The following is a 24983-nucleotide window of genomic DNA, read 5'->3' on the forward strand; positions in this document are numbered from 1 at the left end:
GTCATTGGATGCGATCCGTATTATTTCACGCAGACCCTCGTCCTCCACAATGTTAATTGGCCTGCAAGCGGTAGCCACCCATTTGGCGACCACTGTTGGAAGTTTGCGGGTGGTGGACCTGTCCAGCTGTCTCCTCTGTAAATTAACCAACATAGTTTGGCTTGAGGAAGGGGGCGTAGGGCTCTCTGCATCAGCGGTGTGCTTGGCCGACAAGTGGTATTTCAATGTAGATGTGCTACGGTGGTAACTGAATTCAGCTTTACAGTAAATGCAAATTACTTTTGTTTTGTCTATGGAACCGTCTGGCAGTACTTTAAAACTGAACTTTCCGTTCACAAGAGTATTCTTCTTCTCCATGTTGCTGCGTTGTCATTAGTCAGTGTTGGTGTGCATCGCTTATTTGCTTCCCCAAACTACGGAGCGCACCGAGGTTAAAACTTCACTGCGTTAATCGCGCGTTAATTAAATTAACACCGTTAAAAGGACTTTGAGTTAACGCACGATTAACGCGTTAACTTTGACAGCCTTAATACATACACTATATACGGTCAGATTATTAGGCTGCAGATATCTTATCACTGTGTCACTACAATAAACAGGGCCAGACTAACAGACTAGTTAGACTAGTCAGTCAACGTAATTGTTAAGGACACAAGACCACTGGCTCTAGTGTCGGGAATTGGCTTTAAGGAAATGCACTGTTTTTTTTTAACCAGACTACGTTATCCCCTCACATGCTACACTGTGGAAAAACATCAACCACCAGTATGATCAACTGCGAGCGCAATTAGGAGATGAGTGTTTCACTCACCACAGACCTCTGGTCTGGACCTCTTCCACCATGATGCCATACATCAACGTGACACATTATCTCACCGACACCTGGGTGATGCAGGCAAAAGTCGTCTGTACCTGCTTAATGCCAGAGTGCCATACGGCAGCCAACATTGCACAGAAGCTGACCGATGTAATCCGTGAGTGGGGCCTGAATGACGTGTTCTGCGTTGTGCACGATAATGCCAGCAGCATGAACCTAGCGATGACTCTGTGTGAGGAAGTCGAGGAAGACCTTCGTTGCACTGGACATGCATTACAGTTGGCAATTAACAAACGGTTGGATTTACCCGAAGTAGCCAAAACCATCGATGCACTGAAGACACGACAGGACCAGTTAGTCAAAGATAACAGGCTCCAAAATGACTGCCTCACGCGTTGGAATTCAACCTTCACAATGCGCGACTTTACCAGCAGCGCATCCATGTCCAAGCCGTACTGGAAGACGAGAAAGTCACCAAACCCAGCGTGAAAAACAAACAAATTAAAGCCTCACAATGGGAGCTGATCAAGCAGCTACTGCCTGTACTTAGACCCATTGCAAAGGCAACTACCATCATGTGCGCTGAATTGCATGTTGGACTCTCATTAATTTATCCTGTTATCCTCAACCTCTGAATGATGGGCCTGATGCAGCGTTGAGAGTTGACGAGTCTGATGCAGCAACAACCCGCAACTTTAGGAGTACAGTGTGAGCACAGCTGAGAACCAGGTTCAAGTTGGACACAGAAGACTTGGCAGGCTCGCTTCCTATCATCGCCTGTATACTGGATCCGAGGTTCAAAAATCTCCATCTCCTCCCAGAGGACACCAGACTGCAGGTTAAACGCCAACTACTGCAAGCTGAGGAGCCAGATCAGCCTGCAGGTGCAGCTATAGGTAAATGTATTGTTATTAGGGCTGTCACGATTCGCCTAATCCACGATTCAATTCAACTTTCGATGTTAAGGGCACAATTCGATACGATTTTCGATACGATTCAATGGATATTTTTAAATATTTTAAAAAACCTATTTTCAGCACAAAGCGCTGTATGTAATAACAAATGAGAATAGCATCAACAATATAAACTTTGGGTTTTATGTCCTCACATCATTTTGAGATGTTTCTCTAAGATAGATGACATTATTGTTAAGCTCTACTCTAAGTAATACAATCAAGTAAAAAAGTAAATAATAGGGCTGGGACTCGATTAAAAATGTTAATCTAATTAGAAGCCTTATAATGAATTAATCTCAATAAATCAGTGAGAAACATTTTTTTCAAAGGTATGCCAGTGAATCAATGAATAGTGACTACAAAAGATAAAGCAATAAAACATTGTTTTTGAGGGGCGGCTGGGCGCTAGCCACTAGCTTTTGTTTTTGCCTCTAGTTGTTTTTGAGGGGCGCTAGCTGGTAACTCCTATACTGGTAACTCCATGGTTCACATGGCTTGTTCAGTCATGTTTCATGTTTCATCATACTTGGAGTCGGGACTCGGGACTATAACATTAGCCCCACTAAAGGAGCTCACTCCGCCGCTCTAATGTTAGCCTGGTTAATAAACCAGACCGAATCAGCCGTTGGCAAAAAAAAATTGCCTACCAGCGGATTACGGTCTGGCGAGGCTCAGTAGCACGCCTCTTTCCTACAACCGAGAACAGGTCGGACCAATCGGGACACGGTATGCAATATGGGCGGGCTTTGGTACAGTGACGTTCAATGCTTGAGACCTTTGACTGACAGTAGCTCTGACCAATTGCGTCAAAGAGGAACCCGCCCCCCGGGAAATGAAATCCAAGTGGAGCCAGCCCAGACTAATATACCGCGACAGTGTTGTGTGATATTAGTCTGGCTTATTAGCCAGGCTACTCTAATGTAGCAGCTTCAGTGAGAGGTTCCATGGGCTGGACAGGCGTTAGCCTCGACGCTGGCTGCCTCATGTCTCGCACTGAACACTGCGGTCCTCGTCATGTCGAAGCAGCCATAGCGTGGAGGCCAGCGCCAGTCCAGACTCCAGGCAGCCCCATATGGAACATACTATATAATTGTAACCAGGTAGACCTGTTACTATGGCAGCATCAGCCAGGTGCTCCTTGTTTCAAATTAAGGGTGGGGTTTATTGGCAGACAGGTTTAAAAGGGCTGGGCTGCTTTCATTCAGGGGATCCCCTAGCTTGCTGTAAGGTTGGTTTACCTGAGGAGGACAAGAGTTTAAAGGCATGGCTTTCCTAAATGTATCAGCATACTGGCTGCCTGGTGAATTAGTAAGTAGAAATGCCCTTATTCCATGCTGCTGTGCTCCTCCTCCGGTACGCCAGCCAAGTGTATGGTATAGTATGTCTTGGTTGTTTATATGATGTTGACTTTTAATATGAGTATTTTAAAAGAATAACTACTTTGTGTACAAAACGAAAAGATAATAAAATGCCTTTGTTTGAAATTCCAATGTCTTATTTCCATGCTCAACCTTGGTCACACAAACCTGTGCTTTTTTCTTTGTTAAAGAGGACCTTCCCTCTAGAAAAAGGTGGCGTAGTATGTCAGGCGTTATTACGTATATTTTATTATTATTCCCTCAAAGTCCCCCCTGCTACATAATAATATAAACAGCGATATAAACGGCTTCTTCCTTTGGGTGAATTTGGGTGTGTTGTTGTCTGCTCTGATGATGGCACCGCAATGAGCTACAGGCTGGGTTGGTTGTGCACCGGCATATAAGTCCGACAGGCTGCTGAAACTCGTCCTGTGAGAAACGTTCTGGGGTGAATAAACGGACGGCCGTGCGCATGCAATGAAATATCGCGAGTCGGCTGGTGATTTCGATACACTGTATCGAACGTCAATTTCGATTAGATTTCGATACGGAATCGAGAATCGTTTATTTAATATGAATGTTATATGCAAAATTGGATAGCCTATTTACACTTTAATTCACTGAAACGTGGTGTGTTCCAGCCGTGGTCACTGTCTATTGTTAAGTAGTTAATGTATGAATTACTTCGAAACTACATAATGTGAATGGCCAGCGGTCATTATCACCTCAAGACAATTGCCTACAAGGCTAACAGATCAACGGACGATGCTGTCACATTAGTGCTACATAAGGCTCTCTCTCACCTGGATAATCTAGAGAGGAACCCTAACATCTATGTCAGGATGTTGTTTGTTGACTTTAGCTCTGCATTCAACTCCATCAGCCCCTGTAAACTAGTCATCAAACTGCAGAACCTAGGAATACAACCACACCAACAGGCCCCAAAAGGTCAGGCTAGGTCAACACACATCCTCCACTATCACCCTCAACACTGGCGTCCCTCAAGGATGTGTCCTCTGCCCACTCCTCTACTGTCTTTTCACCAGTGACTGTATCTCACACCACAGTTCCAACACTCTAGTCAAGTTTGCAGACCACACAACCATCATAGGTCTGATAACAAACAACGACGAGGTGGCATACAGAGAGCTGGCTGTATGGTGCAAAGACAACGACCTAAACCTGAACACAAAGAAGACTAAGGAGATAGTCATGGACTTCAGGAGGGAAAAGCCATGTCATAGGGGTCTGAGTATCGGAGGGGAGGAGGTCGAGAGGGTCTCCAGTTTTAAATGTATTGGAGTGAACATCTCAGAAGACCTGAGCTGGAGCCTTAACACCTCATGTCTGGTCAAGAAGGCCCAGAAACGGCTCTTCTTCCTGAGGAACTTAGGAAGCTGAAACGGAATGGACTCCCGCAGAACCTGCTCATCAACTTCTATCACTCTACCATTGAGAGTATCCTGACCTACGCCTGCACAGCCTGGTACTCCAGCTGCACCGATGTGGAGAGGAAGGACCTACAGCGAGTGGTCAAGACAGCGCAGTGGATCATCGGCTCTCCATCACCACACCTGAGTGACATTTACTCAAGCCGTCTCCACAAGCAGGCCTTAAAGATCTCCAAGGACCCCTCACACCACGGACATCACCTGTTCGAGACCCTTCCATCCGGAAGGCTGAAGGTCATCAAGGCCAGAACCAACAGCTTTTTTCCAAAGGCTGTGAAAACACTGCTCAGTTCACATACGCGCACGCACACGCGTGCAGTGCGTGCACACACACGTGCACAGTGAAAACACTGCTCGGTTCGCATACACGCACACACACTCGCATATGACTGTCCTAACTGGCAAGTCCAATATAGACCATGGGCAAGTGCATTAGCATATGGGCAAATGCAATAGGATATAGTATATAATATGCAATAGCATATGGGCAAGTGCAATAGTATATAGTATATAATATATACTTATCTTATCACACATAAGCCTTTCAAACACCACATTATCACATGAAAAAGGCTATTTGAACGGAAGCGAATTGTTGCTGGCTCCAGCCACACTCCTTTCTGACTTATTTATTTTATTCCACACTCCACAGACGCTCTGCAGATACCGACGTGGACAGCGAGACAGAGGAGTTAGAGGAATATCTCCAGATTCCCAGCATTCCCACAGCGAGCAGCCCTCTGAAGTGGTGGGCATTCCCACAGCGAGCAGCCCTCTGAAGTGGTGGGCATTCCCACAGCGAGCAGCCCTCTGAAGTGGTGGGCACGTCATGAGAAGCAGCTCCCTCGTTTGGCCAAGCTGGCCAAAACCTACCGTCCCAGTCACCAGTACCCAGAGCGAAAGGGTGTTTTCACTCGCAGGGAACACGGTTACCAGGCAGCGAGCAAGCTTACACCCAGGCCACGTAGATACGCTTGTCTTCGTGAATGCAAACAGTTCGCAAGTCTAACATCATAAATGAGGAGGACTTTGACGACACCGACAGCGACGTAGAGTTAGTAGAGTAGGCCTATAATATGATTGACTGTATGTTTTGTTTGCCAGCGGGTGTAGGCCTGCAGGCCAGGGATAAGGAGGGAGAGGAATCAGAACAGTCCAGTATGACCAGGCCAGTGGTGAGGATGAGGCCTTAAATGTATAGCCTCGGTCCCAGGAGTATTCATCAGCGAAGAGAAAAGCCTGGTCACAACCTAAGGCAGAGACGCTATCGGCGGAAGTGTCGGTCCGGAACATCCAAACAAATGTATTTCCCCCGGATACGATATTATTCCGACCAATCACAACACTTCACGGAGAATGTAAACTGATTTGTAAAGCATCAACGTAATTTCCTTGAGCGGTACTTCCGCCAAAATCCCGCAACTTCCGCCCAAAACAAATGATAGCCGCTACAGCTTAGGTCTTGCCCAGCGTGCCTTAAATGAGGAAAAACAATTGAGAGAAAGTCATATGGCTAGGCAATTTAAAGGCAGAGTGTGAGGGGAGATGATGTACGCTGCAGAGAACTAATAGGACTGAGTTCCTATCTGATGCTGTTTGTTGAGGTCAGCAAGAGTTAACAACCAGCTTCATTGCTTCATTGCTGAGACTAAATCTGTCCACATTGCTGCTTAGCAATGCAGATGGATCAACCTGCTCTATGCTAAAATCTGGTTTCTGATACACTGGCCAGACAGGGAGTGAATTCACACCACAACACCACCGGCTATGAAAGCTTTGATTCCAAAGCTCACCTATATTGTGGACTGCTTGAAATACGAATTGAATCACCCAACAATCTGAAAGCTATAGGTAGGTCATTGTACTATGAAGGTTTGTACAATGGATTGGGGTGTGTGTATGGGACAATTGGGACATTACAGTAGAAGCCAGTGTTTGCACTCAATATGTATCTGTAGGATATATTATTTCGGTAACACACTTTACAAAGGTCAGGTCTATGCATCATAATCAAACTCATAATGCACTTATAAGGTTTCAGCCTTATAAATGCATTATTCCTTCGAATTTTAAGTTATGATACATTATAAACTCAACCTTTATGGAAACTGTTAGCATGAATTCATTCTCTCTCTAGGTCGTCCTCAGACAAGCCTTCCATCGTCGCTTCCAGTCTTCCCGGTTCTCCATATATCCGGCCAGCTCGTTGGTGCTTTGCGCTCCTGCATCTTTCTTGAGTACATCCACATATGCACGTATGGGACGGCCATAGCCACACCAATGTGCTGACATCATCACATTTGTGATGACGGCTATGGCCGTTTTAGCCCAAGGAGTGATTATTTGTGCAAAACTAATGCTTGGAATGGATTCAGCATCATGAAAACCCCCTAGTTTGACACGTCACATGTTACTTAAAGCATGATGAAATGTTGATGTTTTTTCCCTCCCTTATAGGTTGTCAATGGTATGGTCGCCTGTCATATTATGCCAATTATGAAAATTGCTCAACATATCGTTGCTGTCCGGAGGAAACCACATAAACCCATGTTTGAGGTTTTTGATTTTCTTTTTCCATCAGTGCTATTGAACACCCTTTACGTCTGTGTGTTGTTTCGAAAATATTGAACCAATGGAAAGTAGTAAAAAAATGCATTGGACAAAACCTCTTAACTCCATTGGACCTCAAACTGTCTGCTAAAACAGCTCCACCACCTCTCTCCTTCTCATGCAAGTAATTGACAATATCCATAGTCACAACACCAACTTTTATGAGGCAGCATTGCATGGTTTACAAAATATAAGATTTTCTTAATTTCCTTAAAAATGAACATTTTGGAGTTATGAGGTTTCCTCCGGACAGCAACGATATGCAAGTTAGTTACCATACGGCAGTTTCTACATGATGGGGACATACTCAACATTTCTAACATAAAACGTTGGTGTACTCAACATTCCTGGGTTCACATTCTGGCAAGTGGACTAACCCCCAGGCTATTGTTTTGGTTAAAAATGTTACAAAATGTTATATAAAATGAGTATGTAGGCCTATATTTATAAGAGACAAAATATATTTTTACTAATTTTGTTTGTTAATAGAATCACAAGAAAAATACATTTCTGCATTTACAAAGTTGAATTGGACTATTTACAATTATCTACAAAATTATGCCCTCACCCACCCTACCTAGTCCCCCCTGAATTGAGACACAGTATATGATTACTACCAGAATATAGTGGTTTGACTTTTAACAATAAACTTTATTGTAAAAAAGCAAAAAAGCAAAGCTTTGGCTAACAAACAACACTTCTACTTCTATCTATTTCATCTGATCCGGTTAAAGTATTAAGGGAATGGGAGGGAGCCTTTTCTGGTTTATTTTCAAGACAAGAGGAAAGTATGGATAATGATTATTTTGACTGTATACTAGGGTGCATCAAAATTTGCAAGTGATCTGTTCCTTTGATAAAATGTGCCACTTCATGGTTTAAGAACATGTGCAAAATATTTTTTCAATATATGGTCACTTACAGGTCCAACGCAGCATGTCAAATTTGGGTAAAAGTGCAATTTTCGGTCCTTTTATAACTCCCATTTTCTATTAACATAACACGTCAATTCATCAAGTTTACAACAAATAGTTTTTGGAAAGAGCTAAATGTGTTTACTTAAGAATAAACATTACATTTTAATTTAAATCATCACTGAAAAATGTTTGAAAATGGAGTCTTAGTCCTTCACTGTGTTCATGTTCAGCCGGCGCTTGCAGCAGCGAAGATTGGGCTGCTCACAGCGATAATGCAACTTGTAAGCAAGTGTGCAGGTTGTGGTAGAGTGTGAGGTAATTCCATGCAGCATCTACGGCCGAGTCTTATGTCACTGGCTACACGGTTGAAGATCACACCAATGCAGCAGCAGGCTGCCTTCTTGTGCGCCCTGATCACAGAGTCGAGCAGTAATTGTGAAATGATTTCAGCATCATACACAACAGTAGATCGATCACAGCGCAAAGTGCTGGAGGCTGTCAATAAAGAACACCACAAGCAGTGGACACCCCCTCCTATGTGTAGTTCACCCTGCACTGGGACGGCAAGTTGACACCGACGCTAAGCAATGTGCGCCAGTTGGAGGAGCGTTTGACAGTGGTGGTTGGAGATGCAGAGCAGCTGAAATTGCTTGGCGTGCCAGCATATACAAAGGGTAAAGACGAGGCGTGTGTAGAGATCATTGCCAGGCTGACATGTAAGCTACTGCAGGAGTGGTGCTGTGCCGACCAGATTGTCAACATGGCATTTGACAACACTGCATCAAACACAGGCCATCTCACAGCAGTCTGCATTGCCATCCAGCTCTCACTTGGTAGACCACTGCTCTGGCCCGGTGCCAGCATCACATTGGTGAGGTGATCCTCAGCCACATTTTCACTGGCCTCAAGGTGGAGTCCTCACGCTCACCAGAGGTTACCTTGTTTAGGCATCTGCAGGATTGCCGCACAAATACAGTGACCCATTGTACCGCTGCATTACTGCCAACGCCGAACAACCGTTCCTGGGCAGGTTACGTGCTGAACTCACTGCATGTGCTGCGGCAATGATAGACTACAAGCGAGGCGACTACCACGAGTTTGTGCAGCTGTGTCTTGTCTATCTGGGTGCAGATGATGCAGCACAGACTCCAGTAAACTTCCAAAGACCGGGAGCGCTGCACAAGGCATGCTGGATGGCCAAGTTACTCTACACTCTCAAGTTGGCTATGCTGGAGCGGCACCACCACCACACGGCAGCAGGTGCAGAAGATTCGGACGTTTGCCAACTTCATTACGCACATCTACGCAACATGGTGGCTGACCTGTGACACGGCCGTAGATGCTGCATGGAATGACCTCACACTCTACCACAACCTGCACACTTACAAGTCTGTTGATGAGGGCATTGCAACATCAGCCATGAAAGCACTGCAGAGGCACCTCTGGTACCTGACTCCTGACATGCTGCCCCTGGCACTCTTCAGCACCAAGGTGCCAGCTGATGAGCGACATGCACTTTCGGATGCCATCTTGGATCACAAGCCAGATGATCTTCCCATGCTAGCCCCACAGCAGCGCTTTGGTACTGGTTTCGGCAAGCCACAGTTTCCAGTCCTCTCGCCGACCACCAGGTTGGCTGACCTTGCCAACCCAGACTGCTGGTTCGGTATGCACCAGCTGCAGATCGATCCAGCATTTATCTCACTCAATGTAGAGGATTGGACTACCAGTGCATCATTCCAGGCAGGTGTGGTGACTGGTGAATGTGTGTGCTATCAACGTCGTCAATGACTGCGCCGAGCATGGGGTCAAACTCACAACAGACTTTGTGGCAGCAGTGAAGAGTGAGCAACATCTGCAGAATGTGCTGCAAGCAGTTGAGCATTACCGCTGTGAGCAGCCCAATCTTAGCTGCTGCAAGCGCCGGCTGAACATGAACACAGTGGAGGACTAAGACTCCATTTTCAAACATTTTTCAGTGATGATTTAAATGACAATGTAATGTTTATTGTTAAATAAACACATTTTGCTCTTTCCAATAACATCTTCTCAAAAACTATTTGTTGTATTCTTGATAAATTGACATGTCATGTTAATAGAAAATGGGAGTTATAAAAGCACCGAAAATGGCACTTTTTGGCATTTTACCTAAATTTCACATGCTGCGTTGGACCTGTAAATCTGAATGAATTTTCCCCAAACTTTGCAAAGATCATTTCTATAGCCATTGGAACAAAATTCCAAAAGAACAGATTGATAATTTGTTGTTACATTTTTTGCATTGAATTTTGATGCACCCTACTGTATACCTTGTTTATCAGAGACATACTCACATCCCAGTAGTGATGATACTTTAAATAGAGCACTGAGTAGAGAGGAAATGCAAAAGGCAATTGAGTCAACGAAGGCAATAAAGGCTGTTGGTGTAGATGAACTACCAAATCTGTTTGATTTACTATTTTATTTGCTGAACAATGTTTTAATCAGGGCATCATACCCTCTACTTGGCTTAAATCAATTATAACCTCAATTCCAAAATCAGCATGATGGATGACCCCAAGATCCCACTAAATTATCGAGGTATTAGTCTACTGAGCACTGTATACAAATTGTACTCTTCTGTTTTAAATAATAGATTAACTACTTTTCTAGAACAAAAAATACTGGAAGAACAACAAAATGGTTTCAGGAAGGGAAGAGCATGCCTGGATCATATTTATGTTGTGACTACAGTGGTTAGAAATAGATTAAAATTAAAGAAGCACACCTTTGGTTGCTTTATTGACTTTCAAAAAGCATTTGACCTCGTGGACCACGACCTTCTCAAGTATAAGCTTCACAAAACAGGGATAAATGGAAAGTTATATCAAGCTATCTCCTCTCTGTACAGTCAACCTGTTGCCTGTGTAAAAGTAAATGACTATCTTACAGAATGGTTTCCTACGCCCTCTGGTGTTAAACAAGGAAATATATTATCGCCAACTTTATTTGCTGTTTTCATCAATGACTTGGTCGTAGAGTGTTGAATTGTGTCAACGAATGGTGCAGGAAGTGGAGAATGTGTATTAATCAAAAGAAAACACAAGTAATGCATTTCAGAAATCCAGGTACAGAAAAAAGTAGGTTTAAGTTTTGTGTTGGTGAGAAACAACTGGAGTTTACAGATAAATACAAGTATCTTGTATCTTGTTTCTAGATGAAAATATGTATTTTCTTCACGGAGTATCTGCCCTAGCAGACTCTGCAGGCAGGGCACTAGGAGGCATTATAGGTAAAACAAAAACACTGAGGGACATGGGTTATTCTACATATTCAAAATTATATCAAACTTGCGTATGTCCTATTCTGGATTATGTTTCGGGGGTCTGGGGATACAAAAAGTTAAATTAACGTATTCAAAATCGGGCAATACGATTATTTTTGGGACTCCATAAATATGCTCCAATCCCAGCATTTAATGGAGACATGGGGTGGGACTCCAAGGCCAGCATGGTGAGCCTTTGGAACAGGCTGCTGGGTCTACCAACGAGTATGGTGGCTAGCCAAATCCTTTATTGGGACCGGTCTGTGGAAGGGGAATGGGTCTCTGAAATATTAGATTTATTACAGGAGTGTGGTCTGGAAGAACAGTACTTTCAAAGAATCACTGTGAATGTGGAGGAGTTTAAAAACAGAACCCGTGAAAAATATATACAAGCCTGGAAAGAAGAAATCTGGCAAAAGCCAAATTTAAGAACTTAGTTTATTTAAAAAGGACTATAAATGTGAAAAGTACGTTATGTTTAACCTAGAAAGAAGTCGGAGGTCACTGTGTGCACAGATACGTTGTGGCATTTTGCCACTGCATATTGAAACAGGAAGATATAGGGGTGTTGTTGAGGAGGACAGGATATGTGAATACTGTGATCTGAATGAGGTGGAGAACGAAACCCACTTTATTTAATTTTGTCCTCTGTATCATGATCTGAGAGAAGTATTGTTTGAAAAAGTCCACAATCCTGATCTGAACTTGGTGGAGTGTGAGAGTGAGGCAGTGGTTGAGTTTCTTTTTCACCATATTTTTGCCTTCTCAGAGTATCTTTATAGGGCATGGGATAGGAGGCGAAGGGTGACTTATAACTAAATTGTATTATGGACATATGGCTGTTGCTATTGAATGTTATTGTTTTGGTTTTATTTAGCTGTTTTGAATTGCTGTGTCTGATAATCCCATGTGGGATGGGTCAATTTGTCTGGACACGAAAATAAAATATTCATTCATTCATTCAACTTAACTACAAAAACGTGAGTAGACCTTAATAAATATTGCATTATTACATATAAATGAATTACAATTATTTGTACAGCATTTGAACAAAATGAAAACAAGTAAAACTAAGACGTTTTAAAAAACCAGGCCTTTTCAAGGAATGAGGCAAATACGATGATGTAATTTTGAAATAGACGTTTCAGTTTCTCATAGTCATCCAACCATACACATTCATAATTTTGATCCACCTTACTAAAAAGTCTCTCCCTAATAGAGTTGTAGAATGGGCAGTAAAAAACGAAATTAATTTCATTTTCAATTTATTTTAGAATCACACATACTACATAATCTATCCTCCTCAACTGTGCCTACATATCTACCTGTCTCAATATGCAGCCCAATTAGGTTAGCTCTGATTTGGGCAAATAAGGATCGTTTCTTTTTTGACAGATTATACAGTACATAGTTTTCTGATGTCTTATCTCACAGTACGTGCAGAGCTTTGGTTTACACCATATATCCAGTGCCCATCTATCCTTTACATTTTGAAAAATAATGTACTTTATTACCATAACCTCTACTTGTTCTTTATTCTGATAATAGTCTTCATAACCAGCTCTCAAAATAATATCATACATGTCCGTAGCCCAAGCACCCTTGATCAAGGATCTTTGACTCAAATTGGTGTGTCTCATTATCTTCACATGTGCATTTTGACCAAAGCATTTGCAACAAACTGCAGCTAAAGGGTTTGTCTTTACCACAAACTGTACAAGTAAAGTGTTTCCCCTGTATGAGACCATGGTTTTAGACCTTGCATTTGACTACATCCATTACCACAAGCTGTACACATAAAGGGCTAATACCCTGCATGAGTCCTCATGTGTGATTTCAGATGACCACTTCGACTAAAGCCTTTACCACAAACCTTGCACATAAAGGGTTTTTCCCCTGTATGAGTCCTTGTGTGTTTTTGCAGATCATTACTTTGACTAAAGCCTTTGCCACACACTTTGCAATTAAAGGGCCTTTCACCTGTGAGTCCTCATGTGGAGTTTTAGAGAACTACTGTTACTAAAGCCTTTACCACACACTTTGCAAGTAAAGGGCTTTTCCCCTGTATGAGTCCTTGTGTGTGTTTTTAGAGCACAACTGTAACTAAAGCCTTTACCACATACGTTGCAAATAAAGGGTTTTTCCCCTGTATGAGTCCTCATGTGTGATTTTAGAGCACCTCCGTTATTAAAGCCTTTACCACATACTTTGCAAGTAAAAGGCTTTTCCCCTGTATGAATCCTCGTGTGTCTCTTTAGAGCACCACTGATACTAAAGCCTTTACCACATATGTTGCAAATAAAGGGCTTTTCCCCTGTATGAGTCCTCATGTGGAGTTTTAGATTATTACTGTTACTAAAGCCTTTTTCACAAACATTGCAATTAAAGGGCTTTTCCCCTGTATGAGTCCTCATGTGTGTTGTTAGATGACAACTTCGACTAAAGCCTTTTTCACAAACATTGCAATTAAAGGGCTTTTCCCCTGTATGAGTCCTCGTGTGGATTTTTAGATTATTACTTTTACTAAAGCCTTTTTCACAAACATTGCAATTAAAGGGCTTTTCCCCTGTATGAGTCCTCATGTGTGTTTTTAGATTACTCATTGTACTACAGCCTTTACCACAAACTCTGCAACTAAAGCGCTTTTCCCCTGTATGAGTCCTTGTGTGTGATTTTAGATTACTCATTGTACTACAGCTTTTACCACAAACTTTGCAAGTAAAGGACATTTCCCCTGTATGAACAACTGTGTGGCTCTTCAGCTGTCCCTTTTGAATAAACATTTTGCCACACTGTGAATCCTGTGCCGACTGACCTTCCCTGGTCTCCTCCCAGTCATCACTGTCTTCAGTAATGTCAGATTCAGAACAGTGTGGAGAGAGGAGCTGCTCATCTCTGGTTGGCTGTGATGTTCCACAGTTCATTACATCAGCTTGTGTTGTCATGTGTTCACCACTAGATGGCCGTGATGTTCCACAGTTCACTACATCGGTTTGCATTTTCATGTGTTCAGATGAGGTGCTGGCTACAGGATCTATCTCTCCGTTTTCATCATCACCATATTCACCTTTCACTGCTAATAACATCAACGCCTCTTCTGGACTTTGAAGTAGCTCCTCATGTTCCTCTTTAATGTGTGGCGGAGGTTGTGGTTCCTCCTGGACCAGACTGGAGCTCCTCTCCTGCAGTGCAGGGAAAACCTCCTCTGTACACACAGGGAGAGGCAGGACGTCTGGGCAGAAAGAAAGACACAATGAGAGAAAGCCATCAAAGGTTTGGACTGTACATACCATGTTTCCTCTGTTTTACAGCTTTGGTAATTTTCCATTTCCAAATCATATTGTTAAGAATGAGAAAGTATTTTCTCATTCTTAACAAGAGAGAATGAAACATACTTATGTCCAGGTGGTTTTCAGGTTCCTGTTTAACACTCCAACTCATCTTCACCTTCAGGCTGGACTCTGCACACTGGTCTGCAATGAAGGAATAATGACTTTTATGCAACATTAATAAGGATATTAATGCAAACGCTGTGACGGCCAGAGCCAGTTGCCCAATCTCAGGCAATTGACTCAGTTAAACGAGCCATCACTTACGGATTAATTATTTTACCTGTTAATCTCAATTAATAATCGCATCACAGACATTTGTATCGTGTACTTGGAGCTGTTGTAGAAGATAATTATGCATTGAGCATGCACTGTTGTTCTACCTCCATTGAAGTAAACACACATCCATGCTGGATTCCTCTGCAAGGAAGTAGAGTGGAAGCTATCCGTCCGGCAGTAACCAATGCAGCAGTACAAGCTGCTATCGCTTTAGGCATAGTTTTACTGGGGTTTAGGAATAAGGTTAGGTTTAGGAATAACATTAGGTTTATACATATATAGTTTCACTAAGGTTACGTTTAAAAAAACCTGGTGGTGACTGTTCCGAGGTCGCCGGATTTTATCCGGGTTGAACGAATTATGGAGCGAGTGTTCTTATAATCAAATTAGGGCTGCACAATTAATCAATCGAAATCACGATTTTTTGATTTGGACGATGTCAAAAAAAGAAAATCGAAAATTGTTTTTCCTGTTTTTCACAGGAGCATTCAGTGATTTGGGTGATTTGGAAAAATAAACGGTCCACCCGGTAACAAGATGTGCACATGCACATGCTCTACAGTGGGGGAAGTACAACAGACGGCATAACAGCACGTGCACCAATGCCCGCCCCACTCGATCATGATTGGAGGAAGGCCCCTCTCATCCCGATTGGATGAAGGCTTTGCCACCCAAAGCCCAAACCGAAACTAGGGTTTTTGACCCCAGGGGCTCACTGGGGACATGCTGGTCAGCACACTTTATAGTAGGGAGGATTATCCAAAAAATAAGAAAAAATAAGTGATATTTGAATTAAGTGAAATCACTGAATATACCTTTAACTAGGGTAGTATTTACGGCAAATCTCTCTCACACTCTCCCATAGGCTAATGTAGTTACTTCCTCCTCCCTCTTCCTGTTGCACAGAGAGAAAAAGTGAAAGAAAGAAGTGTAAACATAGCTTTGATGTATACACTTCGATACGGAGCGATAGGTACTAGGATTTAGTTGCTAAAAAAGGCAAGATAAAGTCTGTCGTCTGGAAATGGTTTGGCTTCACTGTTTCAGATGAGGAGCAAACTAGTCCCTGGTGTAAAATGTGTAAAAAGACAGTGCCTGTGAGAGACGGTAACACAAATAACTTGTTCCAGCACTTGGAAAATAATCACAAGCATAGCGACGAATGGGGAGAGTGCAAAGCATTGCAGGCTGCTACTGCACCACACCCAACGGCTCCAAAGCCACAGAAGGTGATTCCTTTTCATGTGGCGTCCCATACAGCACGTCAGAAACCCGGTGTACTCTGAGAGTGTACTAGTACACATGGAACCAAATGGACCCTTTTATAACTTTTAACTCTGATACTGTACAAATGGAATCAAATGGGACTCTTATGGGTCCATTTGGTTTTACTCTGAGTTATGGGGGTCCTTGAAATTAAACCTGTATGCAATGGCTTATCTCTTATAAAAAGAGACAGTCTATCTGCAGACAGCGGAGCAGCCAGCGAGCCTTTCTCTGATCTGCTGTCGGGACCAGTGCTGTCCAACAGCGCGCATGCAGAGTTATGAATAATACACATTCCGGGGTTCGGGCTGAAAGTCCGCCTCTAACAGTGTTTTTCCACTACGAACCATTGAACGTGCATTGTAATACACATTGGTCTGAATGGTCTGTGAGCGTACAGATACGTGTAAAACCCCGGAAATTTCAAGGAATTTAGAAAACCCCCCGGACAGCCCCCCAAAAGAGGACTTGTCCGGGCAAAGGAGGACGTATGGTAAGCCTTGTGTGCGTCCTAGTAACTGCAGATGTTCCATTATGGTCCTACACGGACCCTACACGGCGTAGCTGTCCTCGTCAATGTCAACTTTAACAAAACATACCGATCTGATTCTCGTTTGCATTAAGAAGCGTCGGGGAGACGGACGGACACATTCACATTGCGTTGTGGTTGCACACCCTTATCCGTGTGTTTGTTATTAAGAAATCTGTATTAAACAGTTAACAGTTTCCTGTGACTGTCTATGTACAACAATATGTTTTATAAATGCAACTATGAGTAAACATATGTGTCACATACAATAACTATGCAGCCCATGTAATGTGTCAATATAAAAACGATGAAAGAATAAATACATGTATACCGTAAATAAATGAACGTTTGTTTCTGATGGGATTCGAACTTTGTCCTCCGTTTGTCAGCATAAAGTTCCCCAGTCATGGAGCGTAGCCTACTACAGTGAGCCATGACATTTTGTAATCATAATCAAATCATAGGTTATAAAAGCAGCCATCACAACTGAACTCAAAACGGACATGGGAACTAACATCTCTCACCATCATCAACTATACGTTCACCTTATGGTCATTATGTTATACAGGCTACATAGAACAAGTAAGACGCGCAAACGCGGGAAGCGAACGCAGCTCGTAAATTGCAATAACAACAATTAGAATAAATTACGTACTTTTTAAGGTTTTTTTAAGTTAAGTTTTTTTAAATTAAATGTTTTTTCAAGTTTTTTTTAGTGTGTGTATGTGTGCGTGCGTGCGTGTTTCTTTTTTAGGTTTTTTTTTTTAAAGTTTTTTGTTTAAGTTTTTTTTTAAGTTAAGTTTTTTTTTAAGTTAAGTTTTTTGTGTGTGCGTTTTTCCTTTTTAAGTTTTTTTTTTAAGTTAAAGTTTTTTTTAAGTTAAGTTTTTTGTGCGTGCGCGTTTTTCCTTTAAGTTTTTTTTTAAGTTAAGTTTTTTTAAGTTAAGTTTTTTTTTAAGTTAAGTTTTTTGTGTGCGTTTTTCCTTTTTACGTTTTTTTTTAAGTTAAGTTTTTTTTTAAAGTTTTTTTTTAAGTTAAGTTTTTTGTGTGTGCGTTTTTCCTTTAAGTTTTTTTTTTAAGTTAAGTTTTTTTTAAGTTAAGTTTTTTTTTAAGTTAAGTTTTTTGTGTGCGTTTTTCCTTTAAGTTTTTTTTTTAAGTTCCTTTTTTTTAAGTTAATTTTTTTTTTAAGTTAAGTTTTGTGTGTGTGTGTGTGTGTGTGTGCGTGCGTGCGTGCGTGTGTGTGTGCGTGCATGTGTGTGTTTTTGTGTGTGATACAGCTGCGCCCTCTGGTGGTGGGCGGGTGGTGTTACAGCGTGACACACACACACACAGACAGACACACAGACACACAGACGTGATCTGCTGGGTCTCATAGTAAATGCTCACTGCGTTCGCAAATAGTAAATCCAGGATATGTTAAATTAACAATTTGTTTATAACATGACCTACATATGGCCAAAAGCCACATTGCACTGATTGGCCAGTCAATGTGCTCCAAATTATCAAAGCTAATGGAGCTAATGTTTCACACACAATATTCAGCCCATTTAAAGCGTCAAAATAAACGCATCAACGGATGACTGAATAAATAAATAACTGTCAGCATCTCACAGGATTCAATCTCCTCCCAATGTCAGCAGGAGCACACCAGTCTGAAGCATAGCCCTGTGTGCCATTATGTGCACTCCATCTCTGAACAGTAAATAACTCATAGAGTACAAATCCAGTTATCACAACTGAAAACAACAGACATGGGACCTAGATTAACTTGAGATGTCATTCATCACACTGATTTCCAATAGCCTACGGCTGTTTAATACAGATTTCTTAATATCGCCATCATCATCTATTATTCATCATGTCATCATGTATAGGTTACTTAGAAATAGTAAATATGAGCATGATAGGTAGATTAACAGTTTGTTTATAACATGACCTACTGTATAGTGACTAAGTGTCTGAAAAGCTCATTAATATACACTGACGTGACTTGACATGACCAGACAATGTGCTACAAATTTAAGCTAATGTGTCACACACTAACCATTCAGCCCCAGTCATTTAAAGCATCAAAATAAACGCATCAACGAATGACTGAATGGATGAATATAAATAAAAGGCTCTCATGGGATTCAAAGTTTTGAACTGTCAGCATCTGCACACCAGTCTGAAGCATGTGCGCCATTCTACACACTATATCTCCTAACTCAACAAGTAAGACGCGCAAACGCGGGAAGCGAACGCAGCTCGTAAATTGCAATAACAACAATTAGAATAAATTACGTACTTTTTAAGGTTTTTTTTAAGTTAAGTCTTTTTAAATTAAATGTTTTTTCAAGTTTTTTTTTAGTGTGTGTATGTGTGCGTGCGTGCGTGTTTCTTTTTTAGGTTTTTTTTTTAAAAGTTTTTTGTTTAAGTTTTTTTTTAAGTTAAGTTTGTTTTTAAGTTAAGTTTTTTGTGTGTGCGTTTTTCCTTTTAAGTTTTTTTTTTAAGTTAAGTTTTTTTTTAAGTTAAGTTTTTTTTTAAGTTACGTTTTTTGTGTGTGTGCGTTTTTCCTTTTTAAGTTTTTTTTTTAAGTTAAGTTTTTTTTTAAGTTAAGTTTTTTTTTTAAGTTAAGTTTTTTGTGTGTGCGTTTTTCCTTTTTACGTTTTTTTTTAAGTTACGTTTTTTTTAAGTTAAGTTTTTTTTTAAGTTAAGTTTTTTGTGTGTGTGTGTGTGTGTGTGTGTGTGTGTTTTTGTGTGTGATACAGCTGCGCCCTCTGGTGGTGGGCGGGTGGTGTTACAGCGTGACACACAGACACACACACACACAGACACACAGACGTGATCTGCTGGGTCTCATAGTAAATGCTCACTGCGTTCGCAATAACTCTGTAGGCTACAATTTCTCTAATGTTTTTCATTGCATGTTATAGTGTACTCTTTAGTGGTGTCTTCTCTATCCTAGCATTGACAATGTGACCATTTAGTCCTATATGTAATTTTGTCACCCGGTTTGAATGTTATCAGCCTATAATCAAGAATATGTGCATGATCAGGACCTTAATTGGAATAGAGCCAATATGTGATAATCACACATAGGACATGTGCAACAAACTAGAGCCCTGCGCGGGAGTGATTTATTGATCCCGCTCCCGCCCGCTCCCGGGGAATTTCAGTCCATTCCTGCCCGCGCCCGCAATGATTTTATTTTTGACCGCCCGGGGTGACGGCCTGTCCGCCGCTCCCGCCCACAACAAAAAAAGAAGCCAGATTTAGTCCCGCACCATCCCGCAATTGTATCATTTCGTCCCGCTAAACCAGCAATATTTCCATTGGGAGACAATTACCCAAACAGTTGCTGAGATTGAGCAGCTGTGCATGCACGAGAGGAGTTATTTGTGTGAGGAGCTGATCACAGATATAGAGAAAGTGTTATATTAGGCCTATTATTTATGCTATAGCCTATATATTATTATTGTGTCACAGTCTCACAGACTCAGTCACAGACATTGCACAGCAGCGCGCACATGGGAGAGAGAGAGAGAGAGAGAGAGAGAGAGAGAAAAGAGAGACTGCGTGTTAAAAACCAAATATACTCATCGTTGTGTTCTGTTTTACGTTATTGCTGAGTGACGCTGACCCACACAGGGAAAAGCAACAAGGGGTTTAGAAGCGAAAATGTCCGTTGTGGGGGAAAGGAACTCGATCCACGCATGCACTTCTCGAGTGATTAGCCTACTAATGATTGACAGGTGCGGCCGCTTTGGGAGCGTGCCTGATGATGTCTGTTGGAGAGAGAGTGAGACCGACTCCACGGTGCTTGTCCAGCGCATGGAAATTATACATTCTCATCAGACATTTATATTTAGCTAAATTGTAGGCTATATAAGCTTTGCATCTGGTTAATTGCGGGAGGATGCGGGATTTGCGTGGGCCCGCTGTTTTTTTCTTGACCGCCCGTGCCCGCCCGCAGGCATTTTAATACCGTTGGGTCCCGCGGGCGCCGCGGGCTCCCGTTCCCGTTGCAGCCCTCTACAACAAACCCATGTTTGCCACCATGGGAATTTAAAGTGCTAAAGTCTAAAGTGCAACACAGGTTCATTGTAACAATTGTAACAAAGCATAACATATCATTTTACACTGAGGCCTATGGGTTCCCACAGAAGTCAGTGCATAGCAATAGATAGCCAAACAGGAATGACTGACTGGCACCTGGCTTAAGGGGAGGCAGTAATCATTAAATGGTGAATTTTACATAGATTGTGAATGTATTCACACACACATTCACTCATACACCGATGACAGGCAAGGCACCAACCTGCACACCAGGAGCAATTGGGGTTTATGGCCCTCATTTATCAATGTGTAAATTCTCCCCCAAATTCGAGTGTAGGTTTCGTAGTACACCCACGTTGCGTCGGCATTTATAAAGTGATCGCACACAGCTGATCCTGTCACCCCCCCTCTCACACACACACACACGGACGCACGCACACGCAACTTGCAAGTCCAACTGGTTTGTTGTAGCCTATCTTAAAGGTGTAGTGAAATGAAAAATACGTTTTTCACACTTTTAGACCATCTCCGTGGTCATCATATGAGCATACCTAACAATGGATGCCAAAAAAATGGGAAAATTCTCATTTTTGTGTGTTTTTATATCAAAAGTCCATACAAATATTTTTTTTATTACATCCTGAAAACGAAAACGTGCTGCGTGATGACGTGTCGAGGCCAACATCGATAAAAATGAAGCTCACCCGTATCCTCTCCATATGTGCGCATCCATGCAGCACAGCTGCTATTGATTACAGAAATCCTCCGTTTTTATTCCCATTCCAGATAACATCCAGACAGTGTATTACTCGGTTTCAACTTAATCATCACGCTAAAATATGTATCTGAAAACATTATAGGGTAGAAATAAGCCACATAACAGTAAACGGGTACAGTTGTCCGTCTATTTCATTTGTAAACAAACACACACCACGCTGCTGCGTATAGCATAGCAACACTCCCTAGCTACCGTCCCATCGCCTGAAGGGATGCGACGCTCTGATTGGTTCAGAAACTTCAGACCGGTGTTTCAACTTGAAACCGTTTGAAACTTCATAATAAAATGTCCACCATTTCCGTTTCATTACACCTGTAAATAAATAAAGAACGAACACCTGCATTAATTAAATAAAGCTGTAGCTGTCTGTTTCTCCTCTCGCCTCGCTTGCCTTGCTGCCCACACCAACCCACACACACACACGCACACGCACGCACATATCGCTGGCCCAACTTTGAGCCTTGTGCATGCACATTTCTCGTTAGTAAACCACAGCATGCCAGCCGCCTTTGTTTTAAAACGGTCCCCCAAACCGTTCACAGTTCACACTTCACCATCGGCCGGGGATGCGCTCCCCCCCCCATGCTAATTTGCCCAGTCAATCATTTGATCCGCGCTACGCGCCTGCCGTGTGTTGTTAGTTGTAGCCTATATTAAATTATTAAAGTATTTATTAATTTAATATAGCATACAACAATATATTAGTGAACGAAAACCTGAACCTGCATGTGAACAATTAATTAAATAACAAATAGGCGCACACACACGCTGCTGTTTTCCTCCTCTCCTGTCCTGTCTGTCTCTATCACTGTGGTCCGTTCATGAGTCTCATGACACCGCGACCATGCACGTTTATGACAATCTATTTAGATTACCTCGCTAGTCGCAGTAGTCGGTGCAGTGGCTGGGCTGTCAACTGACAATTATATGAATGTGCAGCCTAAACCAGGGCCTCATGTGGCACACTGGCACTGGTGGGCTGGCAGCCTGGCTGGGTGGTTTAGCCTACCTAACTCCGATGCGGTCCCCAATTTTGCGCTGGCACGCCGGCACGGCACATTTGGCATTCGAGCGACACGTCGGGTTTATCCTTAAGACGAGATGTAACTCGAGAAAGACATGGCTGTAGATTGCACTGTTTAAATGGCTTAAGTATCTAAACCTGCAACATTGTTTTAATTGCGCGATTTGAACTGCTTGTAAAGTTGGTAATCTCCTACCAATTTCATATGACACAGACACATCGTTGATGAAGGCCTATTCCTTTTTTTTCTTTTCTTTTTCTTTTACTTTTTTTTTTTTTACATGTAGCCCATATAGGCCTACATACAGTTTTATATTAACATTTTAGTTGTGAATACATATGTTTAGATGCCTGTGACAGCCTCTCAGCTGGTCAAACAATGCTGCTCCGCTGTTCTACGACAGAAAAACAGGTGAGGACAAAGCGTACGACAGCTCCCGACCAGACGTGATTTTTGTCTTGGCACACGATCATTTTCAAGCTTTGGCGCAAATCGTAAATGCCGAAAATTGCACCCATATTTTGGCGTACGCACGGTTGATAAATGAGGGCCTATGTGTCTTGCTCAAGGACACTTCGACACCAACTCTGGGGGAAGCCGGGATCGAACTGGCAACCATGCGGTTACCATCCAGCCACTCTACCCCCGAGTCATTGCTGCCCTATCAGTGATCACTTACACCTGAGTAATTGGGGTGTGATTTACTATGCCTCTTCACTCTTTGTGAAAATGGTGTGGGGGTTTCCCCTTGAGGGTGCCATATTGTTCAGAGTATCTGAGAGAGATTTTATTTAGTGCTGTCCTGAATATTAACTTCACTGTTGTTGCCTTAATGCCATTTTATTTGCATATGCTGCAACTGCATCTTAAAACCTACTATTTACCACCGTAGTATTATTTCTAGGACATTACTTCTCGCAAACATTTGTTGAGAGAAATAATGTCCTAGAAATAATTGGATATTCAATCTAACTATATTTCAAAATAATGTACATCTGGAATCCTTTCTTGACTCCCCTCCATCTAATCCCCACTCACTGAATGATTGAAGCCCCTGGCTCTCTCTCTTCTCCTCTGTTAGCAGGGCAGATAACATGCAAATTACAGGAGAATCGTTCACTTGCGGATACAAGCACCAAAATTGGCACACATACTCCTTAGGGGTTGCTCTTTTGAGAAAACCACTGTGCCAAAAGAAATTTCAAGATGGCGGCCATTGAATATACAGTAATATTGCATTTCGCAATAAAATCCCATAGACTTGTCCTATTTGAATGATCTTGGTGTCAAATCATACATTTTTCACTAAGTAGATTCCAAATTTGGACCCATGGACTTACTCACTGGCTTCCTTGTACCATATATCAGTCCCGGAACCCTAATATTCTGCTAAATTAGAGGTTTGTGTTATGTCTGACTCCGGTAAAATGGATGGCAGTTTATATCTTAGTATAATTAGATGTTTAGTATGTGTGTGTGTGTGTGTGTGTGTGTGTGTGTGTGTGTGGGGGGTCTAATAAGCCCTGCATCTTTTAGCTAGTGTAGATTACATGTAGTTTACCATGTATGATCAGTTAGACAGCCGCGCCTGAATTGACAGGGTATGCCAGCAGGGGAGAGCCGAGCCAATGGTAAGGGCTATACATGACTTATTCATGGACTTACCAACATGGTGTACAGATCACACTGGACTTAAATGATACTGGATGAACGATCGGGCTAGGTGTAGATCATATATTTTATTGTCCAACCTAGTCATATCCCATACCTTATTGTGCATGATGGCGGTAAAAGGATAACCCCTCTGCCTTGATTCACTGAATACAGATAATGGTCATACTGTGATACCTTGATTACCATTCACCAAGATGTCCAATATAGACCCAGGACCGCCTAAATTCAAGACTGACTGGAGCAAGTGTTAGTAAAGAATAGTAAAGAGCTCTCGTCACCACATGCAAGACAATCACAACATGATGGCTACACTATGATTGCAACTAATATTCCCCTCTTTCACACAATGAATGAGATGCATATTAATAAAATGGATCCAGACAGACTTGATGATCGTGGTGGCATTGAAGAAAATCTGAGGAGGAACAAGGCGCAATATCACAAAAGTTGTCGCATTACGAAAAGAGAGTGAGAATCACAAAACGAAAAGCAGAGTGCGCTCAGCCAGTGGAATGCAGCTGGGTGTTGATGCATCTGCTGTCAACTCCACAAGACTGAAGGAGAAACTGCTGTCAGAAATACCTGAGTTGGAGGCTCACAAGCAGGGAAGGGATGTTCATTTGGCTTTCCAGAAAGATGTAGGCTTTGGCTTGTC

General features: G+C 42.1%; 1 protein-coding gene across 1 annotated transcript in view; it reads right to left on the reverse strand.

The window, feature by feature from the left end:
• Positions 1–24983, reverse strand: part of LOC306919281 (uncharacterized protein) — a gene marked incomplete at its 3' end in the record, with an annotated part of 43071 nt that overhangs the window by 15036 nt on the left and 3052 nt on the right. The window contains exons 2-3 of the mRNA XM_079532094.1: positions 14809–14886; positions 14481–14645 (exon numbers count right to left, since the gene is read on the reverse strand). Of these exons, the coding sequence (XP_079388220.1) occupies positions 14481–14645; positions 14809–14886 (243 nt within the window). The remainder of the gene's footprint in view (positions 1–14480; positions 14646–14808; positions 14887–24983) is intronic.

This window comes from Electrona antarctica, assembly GCF_951216825.1.
Source record: "Electrona antarctica genome assembly, contig: scaffold_25, whole genome shotgun sequence".
In the NCBI taxonomy this organism is placed as follows: Eukaryota; Metazoa; Chordata; class Actinopteri; order Myctophiformes; family Myctophidae; genus Electrona; species Electrona antarctica.